This window comes from Leucopleurus acutus, assembly GCF_964270905.1.
Source record: "Leucopleurus acutus genome assembly, chromosome: 9".
NCBI lineage: Eukaryota > Metazoa > Chordata > Mammalia > Artiodactyla > Delphinidae > Leucopleurus > Leucopleurus acutus.
Genome location: NC_139144.1, coordinates 18,763,083 through 18,782,812, shown reverse-complemented (window position 1 = coordinate 18,782,812; position 19,730 = coordinate 18,763,083). Strand labels below are relative to the sequence as shown.

The 19,730-nt window shown below is 46.3% G+C and overlaps 1 protein-coding gene across 1 annotated transcript in view; it reads right to left on the bottom strand.

Annotated features, from left to right (window-relative positions):
* The window catches only part of LAMB1 (laminin subunit beta 1), a 73,736-nt gene extending 62,376 nt beyond the window's left edge, over positions 1-11,360 (bottom strand). Inside the window, exons 1-5 of the mRNA XM_082846877.1 lie at positions 11,328-11,360; positions 11,076-11,198; positions 9,838-10,013; positions 6,942-7,077; positions 3,752-3,825 (exon numbers count right to left, since the gene is read on the bottom strand). Coding sequence (XP_082703003.1) covers positions 3,752-3,825; positions 6,942-7,077; positions 9,838-10,013; positions 11,076-11,112 — 423 coding nt within the window. The 5' untranslated portion in view covers positions 11,113-11,198; positions 11,328-11,360. The remainder of the gene's footprint in view (positions 1-3,751; positions 3,826-6,941; positions 7,078-9,837; positions 10,014-11,075; positions 11,199-11,327) is intronic.
* Between the last annotated feature and the right edge of the window lie 8,370 nt (positions 11,361-19,730).

Below are 19,730 nucleotides of genomic sequence, written 5' to 3'. Positions count from 1 at the left end.
AGAAAATGATACTTTATTAAACCCAAGAGAGTATTAGACTAAAAATTTTAAACAAAGGGGGGAAAAACCCAATAACTGAACCAAGGCAAACTCCCCAGGGGACCTGCCTCATGGGTGGCAACACTTTGGAGAGAGACTAGCCTGATGTCTCTGTGGCACAAGACAGCAGAGACGAAAAGCCTTATAGCCAGTCCTGGTTATGCTTCCTTCTCTCTCCCTTCTGGAACCTTCTGAGTTCCAAAAGGCCATTGACGAGTTATCCAATTTTCTGTGAAGTTAGGAAACTGCTGGAAACTGCGACAACACATTTTACCTACAGAAGGGAAGCCTTTCCATGTTCATTGCTGAGTCACTGACCTTCTCAGGCCTCTGCTGCATAGCTGCCTCTGAATTTATACTAAACAAAAGGGCTGTGAGTTTGGAAACCTTTGGCCATGAACAAAAACAGACTGTGGATATGCTAACTGGGTTTTGCTACCCTAAGAAAATCTAATCCACTTAGTAAACAGCCATGTCCACGCAAACACGAGTTAGAACAAACACACTTTCAATGATCCAGCAATCCCACTCCTGGGCATACACCCAGACAAAACTATAATGCAAAGATACACGCACCCCTGTGTTCATAACAGCACTATTCACAAAAGCCAAGACGTGGAAGCAACCTCAACGTCCATCAACAAATGAATGGATAAAGAAGATGTGGTATATATATACAATGGAATACTACTCAGCCATAAAAAGGAATGAAATAATGCCATTTGCAACAGCACAGATGGACCTAGAGATTATCACACTAAGTCAGAAACAGAAAGACAAATACCATACACTATCACCTATTATGTGGAATCTAAAATATGACACAAATGAACTTATATCTATGAAACAGAAACAGACTCACAGACGTAGAGAACAGACTTGTGACTGCCAAGGGGGAGGGGGTTGGGATGGACTGGGAGTTTGGGATTAGTAGATGCAAACTATTATATACAGAACGGATAAACAACAAGGTCCTACTGTATAGCACAGGGAAGTATATTCAATATCCTGTGATAAACCATAATGGAAAATAATACATATATACATTCGTTTTCATAATGGAATCACTTTGCTATACAGCAGAACTTAACAGAACATTGTAAACCAACTATACTTCAATAAAATAAATTTTAAAAAAAAGGAATAAACACACTCTTCATCCTCGACCCCTACCTGTCCTCACCACTCAATGGTATCACCACCCTCCTAGTTCCCCAGCTTGGACATCTCAGTAATTTTTGATTCATCCCTGCCTTCTGCTGTCTGCTTCTACTCCTTCTCCAATTCATGGCCGAGTCTTTGATTCTAAAGGGTCCGACTGACTCCCTTAGAAAACAAGGGCTCTCCTCTCGGCAATGACTCTCCAAGGCAACAGTAGCAGAGGGTAGCAGAGAGGGCAGCAAGGGGCGACGTGGGACTGGGAAAAGCTCTCCAAGTCACACTGTCAGGACTCCGGGTTGCAGCAGGAGGCTTCCTCCTACTTGACAGCCACAGGCAGCCTTTGCGTTAACACCACCCCTGCCTAAGTCAGTTCCAGCTCCCCCTTACCGCTGACCTTGAGAGCCCCCTGCCTCTGCGCCCTCTCGTCTCCATGCCCCAGGCCCTCCTCTGTATTTCCTCTTGGCTCCCTTCCCGAAACACAGGTCTCATTTCCTGTCGATGGCTCCCCATTTTCTATAAAGTTCACACCCCTCAGCAAGGAAGCAAAGTCCTTCTGGCTGTAACCTTACTTCCCGCTCCTCCCTTCACTAGCCCAAGTTCAAGGTACATCTACATTGTACGTGTTGAACAAACTCTGCCCGAACTGTCCCACCACTACAGCTTTGCTCTCACACTGCCAAGAAGGGTTTTCTTCTACCCGCTCTCCCTAAAGTCATGCTCACTCTTCCTGGCCCAGGTCAAGTGCAATCTCAGTCCCCTCTTCGTAAAGCTTTCTCCTTTATCCCAGGCAAAAATGAATCTCACCCTCCTCCCTGCCCACGTACTTTATCCAAACTTCTGCTATAGCAGTGAGCACATCCTACCTTGTATTGTAAGTTATTTGCAAGTACGTATTTCTCCCCTAGAAGACTGGAGCTTCCGGACAGCGCAGAGCAGGAACATGCTATCTTTAAAATCTAAGGCAGTTTCTTACAAACAGAAGATGACTGAATTCATTTATCCACTTATTTAGGCCGTATTTGTAAAGCAATTACTACATACCAAGCATCAGCATATACAAAAGCAATCAGGCTCCCACTATACGCCAGGGTGGTAAGATCATCCCTATAATGCAGGCGTTATTTTTCTTCCCATTTTACCAAAGAGGAAGGAGAAGCTCTGGCCACACACGCCAGTAAGGGACAGAATGGGGAGTCACACCCAAATCTGTGCAATCCTGTAGATGTTGCTTTTCACACGTGAACTAGGGGCCCAAAGGATGAGTTGTGCCAACTTGGACCCATTCTTTAGGTCTCAGTTTAATCACCACCTCCTCTGTTTGACTTTCAGCACTTCTGCACAGAATTTCATCTTTGGCCCATTGTACTCACTTGAATGAGTATTCAACTACAGGATATGTGCCCACCCGACTTTTGGATATAAATGAACTACCCATAAAAGGTAGTTTTACCTTTTAAAAGGAGAAAACGAACAAAGCAAAAGATAGGACCCTAAACATTCATAAAGACGATTTTGAGTATTTTTAGGTGTCCCATAACGTGAAGGCAACATCCGAAGCTGAGTCTCACTTCTAACTGCCAGGTTGAGCACGTGGGCCAATGAAGGGACAAGGCGTGGTTTAGGAAAAGTCCTCCCTAATCCCTCGCAGGACCAGGTGCCACCGTGTAAACCTTCCCCCCGCCCACCCCAACCAGCAACAGCAGGTTCCCGTGGAGGAGCAATGGAGCTCAGGCCTGGGGACCAGCAGCCCAGCATCCCTTCTAGTCACGCTGTGACTTCCACGCCCACCCCTGGCCCTTGGCCGCCCAGGCTTAGGCAGAGGACACAAGCAAGACTTTCATGGCTACCTGCCCACACTGTAAACCTACCCCTGGCACCTTTTCCAAACCTGAGAAGGTGTAGATAAGGCCCCCAACTGAAAACGATTCAAAAGTGATTTTAATCTGAGAAGCAATAAGTAAATTATAGGTTTTGTGTGCACCAACATGTACTTTAAGCCATGTGAAGCCTGTCATTTCCAGGCAGCTGCTTAAGAAGAAACAAAGGGACTTTGTACACAGACATTCCCTAGTCCTGGAGTCATTTTACATCTCTCAAAGAAAAAGGATGGGAAAAATCCACGTTGAAGAAGGCAAGCACATTTCTTAAGGAACTCAAAAACCGTTCCCACATATTTTGCAAAACCTTGAAAACTAAAGATAATACACTTCCTTTTCAGTTACCAAAGTCAGCATTAAAACATCAACCCAAGGGAGCAGGGACTGACTCTCCAGATGTCTTACTATGATTTGGGAGCAGGTCAAAGCTGCCTGTCTCCATGGGGAAATAAACAGATATCTAATTAAAAGTTTACAGTCGAATCATCTTAGAACAGTGGCTCTCTCTACTTACGGCCATGAAGAGAGAGTATCTGTTAAGCATAGTTCTTCATGCCCATGTTGAAAAGCTGTTCAATTATCCCAATTTATAGCAATAATAATGTTTAGGTTCCCACTGAGGCCAACCTGCAACAGCCATCCATTTTGAAATTTGTGAGAAAGTTAGACCTTACCTTGAAGGTCATGATGAGATGAGTGAAATGGAATTCTGCTTCCAAATCCAGTTGGATGGTTACATTTTCCACGCCTACAGGAGATTTTTTTGAAAAGACAAAAGGAAACAGCAAGGTAAACGGGAACATCTGTGAACAACTGAGACAATTCTCTTCAAGTATCCTTAGGCTCCGCATAGGAGTTCTCTCTGCGGTCCATCTTAAGCTGAAGGTAAGATAAATAATGATAAAACCCTGGCTTGATTCAGGTGACGGAGCACATCTCAGAATGATTCTTCAGTTGTTCATCAATTATTCTGGAGTTCAACGTATTGAATGTATTCCCTGGAACAAGACATCTGGCAGAATGTCAGAATGACAGCCTTTAGTTGCTGTCAAGAAAGACATCTTTTGCTTAGGAAAAAAATGAAAAGTCTTCCCAACCCACTTAGCCAAGGGACTTTCTCAAAGGCGAAACAAGAGGGGGCACTTCCTGTGCACAGTAGGGGTTCAGCTTTGCTGTCTGAAGCCCAGGAACACAATCCTCTTCCAGTCGACACAAACATATTCCTTTTGTTCTGTGCAGCAGCAAAGAAAACAAATAAGAGTCCACCACGTTTTGTGAGTTACACTCCAATTTAGAAAAACCTATCCCTGATGGAGAAGCCTTTGGGTGCATTTCCACAACTGAGAAACAATGCCAAAGAGACAAAGAATGGGTCAAATAAATAAACTGGCCCAGAACAAATACTAACATCTTCCCTTTCAGGGGAAAGCCTGAACAAACAAATGAGCCGCTGCACTATGCCCTGGGGGTCAATCCACTGGAATTCCAGGGAGGGAAAGCACCTCCTCCCCAATCCCTTGGGCCCTCAAGCCTGCCTGTTTAGCGAAGGAGACCTTTCCACATTTCCTGTGCTCGAGAGAGCTTTTGGGGGTCCATCTTCTGAAGCAAAAGAAGTCTTAAATGCAGGAAGACAGGAATGTGTCGGGATGAATGATGTCACAGGCTGGTGTATTTTCGGGAAATCAGTAGGACTTTTGAAATAAACTCTCCCACTGGACAACCGCCAAGTCAATTGGGGATGGGGGTGGGGGGGGAAGTGGTCACTGGAACGGATATGAGTTAGTTGGAATGTTAAAGAAAAACAGCCGTGCTAACTAACCTTATCTAACTTATTAGAAAGAAACTGTACTACAAACCTACTCTCCACGACAAGGTTAGCTAAGCAACTATCTGTCTCTCCTTTCCCAGGCTTTTAAAAACCTGCACTATTTGTTTAAAATGAAGAGATAACGAAATAGCGTAAAGTACAAGAAAGACTAGGACCAGTTCTGTAACATAAGAACATATCCGGCAATGTGGGCTTGAAAAGCGCATTCCATTTTAGATTCCTAACCTGATAAAGCACTGCAGGTTTGTTTTTGTTTTTGTTTTTTTTTAAATATGGGAAGAAAAATCCACGGAGAAAAGAAATGAGATCATTCTTCTATGGTGTACTTGATTTCTGTCGGACCTAGTAGTAAAGCATCATGAAGGGTAAGTTAAAAGTAGGTGCACATTCCAAGACTGTTTCTGGGCCTGAGCACTGATAAATTTAACACGTCACATCACGTAAAGCTCATCTTGGACAAAACATAAATAGATAAAATCACATTCCTAAACAAAGTCTTCACTTGTGACCTATCAGACAGCAGAGAGATGAGAGGGGACAGTAACATTCAGTCTGACTTTCTAAAACTAAGTTCCATCCATCTAATCTCATCTGATCTCTTGTGACAGAGTGACAGCGCCCTCAAACCCCTCTATTTGAAAATCCCTTCTTTCTGGCATTTGGCCTCTTTTGTCCCACAAACTCAAAGTTGTAGAGACTGATTAAGTCCTGATGTAACCAAGAAAAACCCTCCTCTAGAACAACAGCACGTGATGAACTATTTTACTGTCTATCAACTTGATACTGATGTTGAGGCATCCTTCTTCTAATTGTCTTTCGGTCTCACTGGAAAAACGTGGACAGTCAGAAACATCCCACATTTGTCGTAAGCTCTATGTGGTTTCAGAAGTCCCAGGCTTTCTCTGCCCAGGCTTAGATTCACTTCTTTGAGAGTCCTTTCTCATAAATGTTTTGTAAAAAAGATCTAGTGGTCAGGACTTCCCTGGTGGCGCAGTGGTTAAGAATCCGCCTGCAAATGCAGGGGACATGGGTTCGATCCCTGGCCTGGGAAGATCCCACATGCTGTGGAGCAACTAAGCCCGTGTGCCACAACTACTGAGCCTGCGCTCTAGAGCCCTCGAGCCACAACTACTGAGCCCACATGCCGCAAGTACTGAGCCCACATGCCGCAAGTACTGAGGCCTGCACGCCTAGAGCCCGTGCTCCACAAAAAGAGAAGCCACCGCAATGAGAAGCCTGCACACCGCAATGAAGAGTAACCCCTGCTCGTTGCAACTAGAGAAAGGTCACGCGTACGACATAGACCCAACGCAGCCAAAAATAAATTAATCAAAAACAAAAGATCTAATGGTAACATTGTTAATGACAAACACATTAACTCTACCTTTAATCCTCAAATTTCAGAATTCAAGTTTGAAACAAATGCAAAACTAATTTGGGCTTAGTTGTACTGCAACAGTATCATATTTGATGAATTTATTAAACCAAAACCCAAGAGGCAAAGAAAGGAAAAACGGTGGGATTCACACACTCACTGGAAAAGCTGACTTGGGGTCATTATCCACGTTGAGTCTGAAAAACTACATCTAATGTATACTCAGAGTACTATGATTAAATGTTCTCTAGATGGAAAGAAGATGGTGGGCGTTGATTCTGCCCTTTCCTTTGGGGTTGATGAAAATGAAAGATGCTGTTTTGTGGAGGAATAAGGGCCTGAGATGATGCAGGGCCTTCCCACGCCCTCCCCAGACTGCCCCCGGCCCATGCCCACGCTCCCCAAGGCCCCCTCAGTATGAAGACTATGAAATACTCCTTTGGTCTCGCATGAAAGACCTCTTTCTTATAGGAAGTGCATACTTCAGGAAGAAAGATCGGATTTTACCAAGAGAAGTTAGTGCTTCAGGCAGTAAATCTGTCAAAGGCCATAATTCCAGGATAGAGAAACCAATCGTAATTACAAACACCCACTAGCCCGTAAACCCCTTCCAGGTGACCCATCACACTCTTTGGAACTTATCCCCATACCAACCACATACCATTTTCAGATTGCCACCAGATCTTAAGACGGTTTGGAGCAAATGTCGTGACCACGTTTTCAATGAGATGACTGTCAGGGTTCAGGGTTTCATGATAAGGATCTTGTGAATTGCATATGAAGCATTTTTTGTCCTCCTGAAAGCAAAGTCAGTTCTATGAGTCTAGGAAGCAATCGTGCGTGCACACACACACACACACACACCAAAATCAAGCCCACAATACAAAAACCCAACCTACTTGCTTCAAGAAAAATGCATGTGCCAAAATTACTTAAATGACCTGTCATACGTCTTTCACTTTTTAACTTAACTGAGTATGAAATACTCCTGAAATTTTCCTCTTCTCTTGCAACTTCAAGGTCAAAAGTAGAAGGCGGCATTGTTTCCACAAGCTATTAATTTAATCAAAATGAAAGTTCTAGGCTTAAGACTTAATCTCAGTGAATAACTGGAGAAGTTTACTCTTGAAGCAAACTGCAGAGGAGCTTTTAGAGAATTTTTGCTGACATAAAGGAAACTGAAAATAAAAAGAGAACAGTTCAATTGGCCTGATTTTCAAAAACCTATGTAAAGCAGAAACCAGTTATTAGGCAGACGTATTTAAGCAGCTTTGGGAACTACAGATAAAGATTTCTTAGCTTCTCCTCTGCCCCAGCAGTGAATTCGCAGTGGCAGCGAGCAGGCTAGCCTACAAACTGCTCAGAATATCCAGGAAGAGGACACCAGACTCTCATGTTGGGAGCACTGAAAACTGGGACCAATTCAAAGAATGCCAAATTGGACCCGAACTAAAAATATACTTTAGGTTTTAGAGTAGCTTTGAACTTCTCTCTTCTCACTTTCCTTTTCCCTAAAATGGGGGTCACAGCCAAAAGAGCCCTCATTGCACTGCATCACTGTGAATTATAAACAGCATCACTTAAAGTTCCCTTTTCCACATAAGGCTTTGCTCTCTAAGATTTTCTGAAATGCATATTACTCTTAGGTCTGAAAGTGACACTGAGATGGAAATCTATAGAGACCCACACACATCTTACAGACAACATTTAAGCAAGAGTGGTAATCTTATAAGGACAGTATCAACTGACTGTACTTTTTACGTTTGTATTTATTTAGCTAGCTATTACTTATCACCCTCCTCCCAAAAGGATTTAGAGACTGGCAAGATGTACCAACTAGAAGTCAGGAATACAATGGGACCCTGGACAAAATACTTAGGCTTCCTGCCTCAATTTTTCACCTGTTCAACGTCTGAGAGAAGTACACATCCAGTGCCTTTCTTTAGGCTCTAATATCTGTGAAGAGTCCTCCACAATTTCATGGCTAATCCCATAAACCAGAGAGTCTGGCTCTACTTGCTTTTAAGGCAAATAATCCAATTCTCATTCTGGTCAAAGCTGGTTTCAGGATCTGGTGACTCATTTACAGGATGCCCTGGCCTCGGAGGTAAATGTTAGCATAATATTTTGGGTAAAATTTACATGCTAATATTAGAAAAGGTAACATCAACTGCCTTCAGTAACTTGTAGCCAAGGAAACTAATACTGGAGAACAATTACCAGAACTTAAAAAAAGTTTAATTACAGCCTCCCTTCTAATCAGGAGGAAGCAGTCTAGACATCTCCGTATAAACCTGGAAGCAAGTAAGTGGAATCCACTTTACCACATTCCTTTGGTTTAATTTATCAGGTCTCCAGAATGGGCTCTCCTCCTGCTTTGTAAACGTGACTCCATTTGAAGGCATCTGCCTGCAAACCACACGGTATTCTGTCCCACTCCTGAAGGGCAGATCTGCAGGCGGGTGCAGTGACAAAGTTTCAAGCAAGTGGCTTGGCACTTGCCCTGCGCAGGAGATTAAGCCCTTACGCTGGCTTTAGAGGCCAGAGATACCTGCCTCCCTTTACAAAATCAAAGAAAGGGATTTTGATTCTCGGTGGTTTATGCTTTGAGCCTTCTTTTAAAATTATGTTTTATTAAAAACGTGACCTTTGGGGCTTCCCTGGTGGCGCAGTGGTTGAGAGTCCGCCTGCCGATGCAGGGTACACGGGTTCGCGCCCCGGTCCGGGAAGATCCCACATGCCGCGGAGCGGCTGGGGCCGTGAGCCATGGCCACTGAGCCTGCGCTCCACAATGGGAGAGGCCACAACAGTGAGAGGCCGCTGTACCGCCAAAAAAACGAAACAACAACAACAACAAAAAACGTGACCTTTGAAAGCTAGGATCTGGGTCTACTTTTAGAAACAGATAACACTCGGAAATTTCATTTTGGTCCTCCTCTAGCGGGTACCATGGCAACCAGGGCATTCTGGAAAAAGCAAGCATCTGATTCTGCTATCTAATGGAAGTAGATGGGAACAGCACCAAATGAGGAGACAAAAACACTGGAGTGTTTTTCTCCATGACGGGAGTGACCTTGCAAGGTGTCTGTCAGTGCTGGAATACTCTTTATCCAAGTGAAAGATTTGGGAAAAGGCCAAGATCACCACTCAGTATATAAAAAAGAAGAGGTTAAACCACCTTTTATATACATTTCCAGAGAGAAAAGGATTAAAAAACAAACCAAACCAACCAACAACAAAAAAAGACACGGGTCTTTTAGACGCCCGGGTCTTTTAGAGGTCAGGGCTTGGGGGCAGGGCCACCAGAGCTGTCTGCAGCCCTGCCTTTCCACACTGACTGTGGCCGCGTCAGGAAATGTTTGGCGGATGCAACTGTGCAAACTGTGAGCCACCACAGTGCAAAAGGGTGAGAGCTACCAGCCTAATCCCGGGACTCCCTGGCTGCGGCGCTTCCTATCTGGATCGCTGGCAGGATGCGGAGTCCCCTGGGCCTTCCCCTTCGGTCTGGACTGGAGGAGGCTCGCGCGTGCAGAGCCTGGAGCCATCTCTCCCCTCACCTGGAGGTGGCTGACGATACAGTAAGGCTCGGGTTTGTACAGCCCACAGGTCGAGGTCACCGAGAGCTTCTGGGCTCGGCCGATGAGAAGGTCACCGGTGGCCGGGTAGCAGCTGCCCTCCGCGCAGCCGTAGCTGAACTCGGGTTCTTGAGCACTCACTTGGGCTCCGCACAGGGCTGTGGAAGGGTCAGGCGACAGGGTAGGGCACAAGCAGGGAGCGGGCCCCAGCAAAGGGAATAAGCAGGGGCGGGGAGAGAGTAGATTCAGAAAAAAAGCAGGATACACAGAAAAGAGACACAATGGGGAGATGATCGAGGCCGGGAAGGCAGGACGCGGAGAGGAGGATTCAGACAGAAACAGAGACGTCAAGTTTGTCCAGCAACCAAGAGCATCACTCCCAGGAAACCCACCTATACTCGCGCCCACCCTAATCTGCCCGGGAAGCAGCTCCGGGCACTTCGACACGCCTGGACCTGGGCGCAGGGAGGCAGGTGGCCAAACGCCGCACACCCGTACTTGCGCACGTGTGTGTCTGTGAACCCGCGCGCACGCGGCAGCCTGTATATCCTCGGCGTGACAGCGCGTGTGTGTGCGCGGAAATCTGAGCGTGCGGGCGCGTGAGTGTGTGTGCATGCACGCTCGGAGGACGCGGGCGCTTCGCCCGGCGACGGGGGATGGTGGGGCTCGCGGGGGACGCCACTCTCCCGAGCGAGGGGCCGGTGGACAGTCCCTGCGGCTTTGGATTGGCTTCAACAATTCGTCATTCCGGGGACGCTCCCGGTCCAGCTGTTTCTGGCGCCATCCGGGGGCAAACATTGATGCTTAATTAAAGCCACATGGCCCCAATCTGTTCCCAGGACGAAGCCTGCGCTCAGCTCGGGGCACTTTCCCGGAAAATGGGCTCCTGGCGAGCCCTCCACCCCATGAAGCCTGACCCCAGCGACGGAGAGACCCACCGAGAAAGGGCCGGAGATGCCAAGCCCAGAGAGGCAGCCGCGGGAGCACCCGGAGCTCTGACACAGCCCCCCGCGATGCAGTCGCCTGCGATCCTCGCACACCGTCCCTGGCTACCACCCAGGGCGCTGGCGTTTAATCCCAGCGCAGAATTTCCACCGGGCCCCTCTCCCGATTCCCCCTCCCGATCCCCCAGGCTCCCCCGAAGCTGGGACCAACAGCTTGGTTTATTCTTTCCCCGCGTCCAAGCCCACGCCCTTCCCCCACCGTTTCCTCGGAATTACCTAAGAAACTGAACGCGAACATCTGGAGCCGCCCCATGGCCAGTCCCTGCAGCCGAGGGGACACAGCAGAGGAGGGGAGAACACGGCCGCCGAGCCGCCGGCTCTTTTCCGCCGTCTTCCTTTCTGGAGAGGGAGAGAAAAAAAAAAGGCAAATATTCAGGGAGAAGAGAGGGGCCCTCGCATTTCCTGCCGCTCCCACGGAAGCGGGGGGATGGGGAGGGAAAAATCGCGCCGCCACTTTGTTCTCCTCACCCGGCGGGGCGAGCGCTCTCCCGGCTCCTGGCAGCCCCGGAGCCCAAAGAAGGGAATTAGAAAGTTTCGCCCTGGGAGGAACCGAGGGTGGCGCCTCTGCTCATGCGCACACGGGGAGCCGGGGCGGAGGGGGCGGGCGGCCCCGACTTGGCGGGGAGGGGGTGAGGGCCAGGTCCAACCCTCCCCCGGCGCCTCTTTTGTTTTAAGGCCGCATCTGTGGACGCGGCGGGGCTGTGGCTCTTAACGTTCCCTGCGCAGAGCTGCGGGGCGGCCGCAGGGTGCGCGTCCCGAGCGGTGCGCAGGGCAGGGGCAGGAGGTGCTCGGATCGCAGGCGAGGAGGCGGGTCGGGACCTACGGGCGCACTGGCTCGTGCATTTACATTTGTAAGGAGTGAGTCATGAAGAGGTGCCCAAGGCTATAAACTCTGGCACCCAGCGCTCCGGGAGGGCTGGTTAAACCCTTTAGAAAGAGGGTCGACCTGGCAGGTTTGCTCCTGAGAAAGCAGGGAAGCCCCCGTGTATTGCTGAGCCCGGGCTGGGCGCCACCTCTGATGTCTTCATTCGAACGAAGGAAAGTGCTCTTCGCTCCGCTGCCTTTGCGGACCTGCCTGGAGTCCCTGCTACCCAGGTGGCCACAGCATTGAATTACCCATCTAATTCTGTTTTTTGTTTTTCAATCTACTTTTTACCTAAATCCAGACGTATGGCTCGAATTCAGGTAACTTCTCGAACGCCGCTCTTGGTAGTGACGCTTTTTTCCCATCTTACCGTGAAAGGGTCGACTCAGCCACGAAGCTGGAAGTCTCTCATGAGACACACTCGTCCACAACCTCCACAAAGCACAAGCTCGCAAATTCTAGACAGGAATTCCATGGTGTACAAATGGTGAGACGTGCGAGCAAGCCTCTAACGTCGGGTCTCCAGCAGCGCGGCGTGTGACCTGTCTGGTCAAATAAGGGGTAAATACACGCTCACCCTTCTAGGGGCTGGCGAGGGAAGAGAGGCTGGTGGTGTGATTCTGCCACCCCTTCTGTGAATTAACCCAATTCTGCTGCCTTAGCAGTGGCTGGAATCAGAGCTTGAGCTTTCTTTAGTCCTCTGGGCAGAAGTGCTCCCTGGAATGAGGGGAGTAGAGTTAGTTGTTAGTCCAGTCAGGAGATTTGGTTTCCCAATTAATCACCCCGGGGAGAAGCGGTTAAGTGGCCAGTTGGTCAGCTTTTAACTTAGTTGCAATGAAATAGGGGCCCAGGGAAGTTTAATCATTAGACCATAGAGTAAGCTGCTTTGTGAGTTTATCTACATCCTTTCCACGGAGGGAGGCCTTAGGTCTCGTCTCGGTGATACATTAATTATTCACCGAATCAAGACTTGCCCTGCTGCAGCCTCTGGAGATTTTTGCCTCTACCCCATGCTCAGGATCCTTGGTGCTATCTGGGCAGCTCTGAACGCCGAGAGAGCGGGTGCCCTTGCGACGGTCTTGATATTGTGATGGAGGGTCTTCAGAACTTAAAAAAGATTCACAAGCAAATGTCTTCTCCCTTTGTGGAACTTCCGATACCCTGGGCCAAAGCTGATTACAGTTTTTCATCCACACAAACTGCAGGCAGCGTTCGGTTCTGCCTCTTTGGGGGAAACCGGCCTCTGTTCTCACAGCAGCTGAACCCTCCCGACACAGTTCCCTCTAAAAATTTCCCAAAGGACTGACTCCGCCCCCCACCCCCATTTTCTCTCTCCCTCTCTGATCCCTTACACATTAATGCTCCCGAAGGTTCCGTTTCCAGCTTCTTTCTCCTCTACACCCTTTCATCCACATCCCAGGGCTCTACCACCTTGGCCTTGGTACGCCCCACATGGATGACTCTAGCATGTACCTGGCTTGCGATTTACATCTAATTTCTAACAGCCTATGGACCATCACTACTTTGATGACCCATAGGCACATGGGCTGCAAAACTGAACTCATCACTCCACCCATCTCTTCTGCTTCCAGTTGCAGCTGCTAGTACCATGATCCCCCCACCCTTAGCTGAACGCAGAAACCTGGGAACAGGACAGACCATACGATTCACAGGACCCAGTACAAAAGGAAAATGAGCACGTGGGGCCCCTCATTCAAAAATTATCAGTGATTTCAGGATGGTGCCAGTAGGGACTCTTCTGAGTGGGAGGCCCTGTGAGGCTGCAGGGATCACATACCCTGGAAGCCAGCTCAGCCTGGGAATCACACTGGACATTTCTGTCTCCTTCACCTCCTCCCTTCATCAGGTCCCGTCACTTCTACACTAGTGGCAACTAGCCATCCTGCCCCCATCACTCCAACCTCATCACGCTGCCTTAGTTCAGTCTCTGCTCACATCTGGTCTGAAAGCCAGCAGGAGCCTCCTGGTTCGTGTACCTACTGCCAAACTCTTCCCTTGTCCAGCCTAACCCTCTATAACATTGCCGGAAGGATTTTTCAGAGGCACAACTTTGATCACATCACTCCTTCGTTCAAAAGCTTTCAATGGTTTCCCCCTGCCTACGTTAGCCTCCTGAAGTTCCCTAGACATACTCCTCATATTATACCTTCATTTCTCTGCTACATGGACCCTTCTTGACCTTATCAACTTAGTGAGCTACCTCATATCTTCAACGCTTCTACTTAAACATGACTTTCTCTCCTCCCTCTTCTCCACTCCCAGCTCTGTCTACCAACACCTTGTAAAAGCCTGTTACAGCATACATGACGTAATCTTGTAACTATTTGTTTATGCCTTTATCTCCCCCAATAGACAGTGAGACAAATACCATCATCGTGTAACATTCCTTTGTGCATAAACATTGTCTCATGTGACATGGGGCACATCTTAGGTGCTCAATAAATTCTTCTGGAAACAACGTAAATCAAGACTTGTCTCCATGTTTTAAAAACCTTCTTAAATCTTAAATATCTACTTTCGCCTAACAAATTTCCAGCCCAAGACAAAAGACTATCACCACCGGACTTGAGTTCACTTTAGGAATGCTTCCCAATTTCACTCCTGAACAAATTCTTTCTCTCTGTTATATTTCATTCAACTTCCTCTGATTTCTGAAGATGTTACAGTTTAGGAGGAATGAATCCCTTTTGCTAGTGAAGCCTAACAATGCTTCACTCCTGCTGACAGGGGCCTCTTGTCCCTGAACTTACTTACTTGGCACTACATGCTTCAGCGTAAGGCAGTCTTCACTGGAGAGTTCTACAGCAGTTCTGAATGGCAGATGGGATTGCCAGCTGTTGGCCGTTCCATCTCAAAAGAATGTATGACAGTTGTTGCCCTGAGGCATTGTTTTTGTTCAAAAAAAAATCCAAGACGTGCTTTCAAGATCACCTTTCTCAGGACTTCCCTACTGGTGCACTGGTTAAGAATCTGCCTGCCAATGCAGGGGACATGGGTTTGACCACTGGTCTGGGAAGATGCCACAGAGCAACTAAGTCCGTGAGCCTAGAGCCCGTGCTCCACAACAAAGAGAAGCCACTGCAATGAGAAGCCCACGCACCACAACGAAGAGCAGCCCCCGCTCTCTACAACTAGAGAAAGCCCGCATTACAGCAACAAAGACCCAATGCAGCCAAAAATAAATAATTTTTTAAAAAAAGATCACCTTTATCATCTTAGAATGCCACCTATGTGTCTCACTTTAAATTCTTGGGTTGACAGTGAAACAAAGACATCACATTCTAGACTTTGATCATTAGGTCCTAAAACCTGGCTATTTACTTAACACTATTCTCATGAAAATTACTAGGTTTTTGCTGTTTTGAAAATTAGATTTAAGTGTACTTTGCAAGCTTCAGAATTCATCTAGAAAAGTAGGTTCGATGACTAGTAAATTTCAGGACAAAGGTCACAGTACCATCTACATACTTATAATATGCAGGATACTCATTTGTAGTTTTGAGTGTCCTCCCCCCACCCCAATCCCCGGGAGCTCTTTGAGAGCGAGGACTGTATTCTAGTGGAATTTGTATTCCCATAAGGTGGCACAGTTTCTGGTATACTGTACACTCAATATCTACTTGTTGGATGAATAACTAAAATTCAATAACCCTTACTTATAGCCATTTAGAGAGCATACAGGATTATTACTGTCACCAGTAATATAATATGGAAAACATCAGGGGCTGAGTCAGGCAGTTTCAGTCTGGGACCCATACAATAGAAACTGCTGCTTGGGCTTGCATTAACATCCCTTTATCAGGAAACAGCTCCTAGATTTTTTTTTTTGCGGTATGCAGGCCTCTCCCGTTGCGGAGCCTGTGCTCCGGACGCGAAGGCTCAGCGGCCATGGCTCATGGGCCCAGCCGCCCCGTGGCATGTGGGATCTTCCCAGACCGGGGCACGAACCCGTGTCCCCTGCATCGGCAGGCGGACTCTCAACCACTGCGCCACCAGGGAAGCCCCAGCTCCTAGATTTGAGGTGACTAGTCCTTCCACATTTTCAACCCACATCACTGGATGAGGCTCATCCCTCCATGGGCTCCAGGCTAATCATTGCATTTCCATCTCCCTCTTCCCAGTAATGGGTTCAGGGATGGGTATGCAACTTAAGATTTCCAGTTAGCGTGACTTGTGGGATTTTTTTTTAAATAAAATTATTATTATTTATTTATTCATTTTGGCTGTGTTGGGTCTTTCTTGCTGTGCGCGGGCTTTCTCTAGTTGCAGTGAGCCAGGGCTACTCTTCGTTGAGGTGCACGGGCTTCTCATTGTCGTGGCTTCTCTTGTTGTGGAGCACGGGCTCTAGGTGTGCAGGTTTCACTAGTTGTGGCACGTGGGTTCAGTAGTTGCGGCTTGCGGGCTCTAGAGCTCAGGCTCAATAGTTGTGGCGCACGGGCTTGGTTCCTCCACAGCATGTGGGATCTTCCCAGGCCAGGGCTCGAACCCGTTTCCCTTGCACTGGCAGGCAGATTCTTAACCACTGCACGACCAGGGAAGCCTGACCTGTGGGATTTTTGTGGGAATTACTGGAATTTTCACGGGAGAGAAGAATACCTCTCTCCCTAGACTTGGAGTTACATGGATGTCTGCCTGGAACTAGTAGAGGCCGCTTGAGATTGGGGCCAACACAGAGGAAAGCAGAACTACGGGATGCAATAGGACAAATCCTTAAGGATCACCTTGGATTATCTTGATCCAGCTATGCCTGAAGCCAGCAGATATCACCTTAGCCAATAAATTTTTCTGTATATGTAGTATAAGAGAGTTATAAACCTTTGCTGTTTTTAGCCTGAGACTGGGAGGTTTTTGTCTTCTGTTTTAACTGCAACATAATTTATCCTGACTGGTTCCGGCACTTTTTTATCAACATGGTCTTAAAAATAGTCACCTGTCTATTCTTAGATATCTCAAAAGAAATGTCACAAGTGAGAGAGTACCCAAGTCAATATTTGAGTGTTTTAAGATAGTCACTAAAATAGGTGTAGGCAGGCCTCATCCATGCTCTTTACAGGTTTTCTGCAAGGCTGCACACACATTGCATTTCACCTCCCCGTAAGTAGCAAGATGATAGTTTAGATCCAACAAGAGATGGGTAGAAACAAAGTGCCTCCCTACCTATGCCCATGAACTCCAAGGTGTTTTTTTTTTTTTAAATTTCTAACCTATATTTAACATGAAGGCCATAGAAACACCCTAATTGGGGCAAGCCCTCTCAGTTCATTGTTTGTGGAGTTTTAACTTCTGGTTGCTAACCTCATTTAAAAATGAGTAGGAGAGATTAATGTCTGAGGTTGGGCTAGGGAGCCTCAGGAAAGCTCTGACAAGTAAAAAAAAAATCAGATTTATAGCAGGATTAACTTAAATGTAGTCAGTTAAACACCTTAAGACTTGAATACTAGTCATGAGCCCAAGTTTCATTTTTCTGGCTTATCCTATCTTTACCTTCATTCATGAGTGCCCTAACTAAAGGGCAGTAAGAATTTTAAAAAATACAAATACTTGCCAATTCACAGGTAAGGTTTAAGGCCTTCAAAAGTAAAGGCTTTTGTTTCTCTGGTTAGCTTTTGTCACCTATAATAGTTACATTCAAACATTTTTATTTGTATAACTGGAAGTTTAAGAAATGACTACAACTATTTACTATAGAAATACTTAAGATATTTTATACAAGATACTTAGAGAAAAACACACTGGCACGTAAAACCTAAAGTGTAGGACTTCCCTGGTGGCACAGTGGTTAAGAATCCACCTGCCAATGCAGGGGACACGGGTTCGAGCCCTGGCCCGGGAAGATCCCACATGCTGTGGAGGAACTAAGCCCGTGAGCCACAACTACTGAGCCTGCGCTCTAGAGCCCACGAGCCACAACTACTGAGCCCACGTGCCACAACTACTGAACCCCACGCGGTGGAGCCTATGCTCCACAACAAGAGAAGCCACCACAACGAGAAGCCCGCGCACCGCAACCAAGAGTAGTCCCCGCTGGCTGCAACGAGAGAAAAGCCCGCATGCAGCAATGAAGACCCAATGAAGCCAAAAATAAATTTAAAAAATTTTTTTAAATGAAGTGTATTAAGACTGCTTTTTTTTTTAATGTTTATTGAAAGTCACCAGTGTCAAATTGAGTAGGCAACTAACACTCAGTGGTTGATGGTTACTAAGTTTTAGAAAAACTTTCCTTAATTAAAAGGAAGTTCATCTCTTATAGCAATCCACCTAAAATTGTATTTTCAAGATTATCTTGAAAATTTTATCTTAGCTGGTAGTGTTACGTCCTCAGCTTTTTAAGGATGCTGAAATTGAGCACTAGCCAGGAGGAAAAAAAGGACTTTCTGTATACCAATATTTTAATTTTTTAAATCCTCCTTTACTCTTTTAAAAAAATCCAGCGTCTGTCTTTCTCCATTTGAAAGGTCAAGTTCCGCTCCTAGGGAGCCTCTGAAGTCCTTGCTGCATCTCCCTGTGAGTTCCCATACTTGGCACTTAGTGGGTCCTTACTGAATGAAAAAGCGCTTCTTGTTTAGTCTATATTTTGAACCTAGCAAGGTTCAGGCAATATCTTTGTACCAGAGGCTTGAAGCGATAGTCTAATCTACTCGCTGGCTGCAAACCTCTCTCACAGTTCTGGGTTGTTAATTATTACATAGAGTGATCCAGGAAACTGGATTTGATTAGCAAGTTAAATGTTCCAGGAATATTCATGGCTTGTACTAGGAACAGTTTCTAGTTCTCAATCCAGTAATGTTACCTTGGGAAAATGGGATCTTTGCTCTGAGCACATCTCAGAAGTGATGGAAATGCTAGTAAAAGCCATCTCCACTCTCAGAGATGCAGTGTTGCCCCAACCACTACGCCCTTGGCTTTCTAGACGCATTAACGCCACCACTGCAGTTCCTCTAAAAGAATAAGCCTGCTCTTCTGGAAAGAGAGCATTTATTTCATTATGGCTGTTGTACTGCTGCCGCCAAGGCTGCTAATCAGATTAGGGAAGGCCAGCCCACCCAGAGCACAGTGGCTGCGTTTTCATCACATCAGAGACAAGTCAGCACTAGGTCTCACTCCAGGATATATTGGGCTGTTTGCCAGACAAAGAAGTTGTAGCATGTGTCTGCCCTTTTCAAGATGGCTAGTAAAATGCTGCCATCAACCTCGAGGACTGCATGATTTCTCAGGGATTCTATTTGGAAATCATGGAACATGGAGCTGACAATCGAGTCATCTACTCTGAGGACGTTTTAATCCAGGTGGTGATAATCCCCACTACTTTGTTGACCTTTGACTCTGGCAACTCCCCCATCTGCCTAATTAGTACCTTAAGCCTTAGCAGTGACATATATCTCTTATTCTTTAAGATTTCTTGAGCATTTACTATGTGCCAAGCTCTGCTATGTACTAATAGTGTATATTCTACATTTTGAGGAGGCCAGGACTGTCTTAGTTTTACACGCTATTAGTAAAGATCAGCAAGGGATAAAGTCTAAGATGAAGGAAGAACATTACAGTTCTCTATTTTTGTAAACATACATACATGAGTAGACAATGATAAAGTTCTAGATGGAGGCAGAGCAAACAGACAATAGTGGGTAACTTGAAGGAAAGTACAGGGATTGTATTTGGGATGGGAGTTAAAGGGAACTTATGCCTTATCTGTAATGTTTCAACTTTTTTTTATGTAAGGAGAGTATTTGTGTACAACTGGTATAATTAAAAACAAAAAACTGAACCAAAAGTCTTCTTTGAAGTATAAAATGTTATAATTTGAATGAAGTGTGCTCTAAATGTTGATGAAATCAGGGTTCTTAACTTGAAATATAAATTCAAAGACCTACAGAATTAAAATTCATTGTTTCTAGTCACTAATGAGTTTACTGAATTACATTACAAGGCTCTTAAATTGGGACCATGTTAGTCACATTTCTGTGTGCCTCAGTTTCCTTACCTGT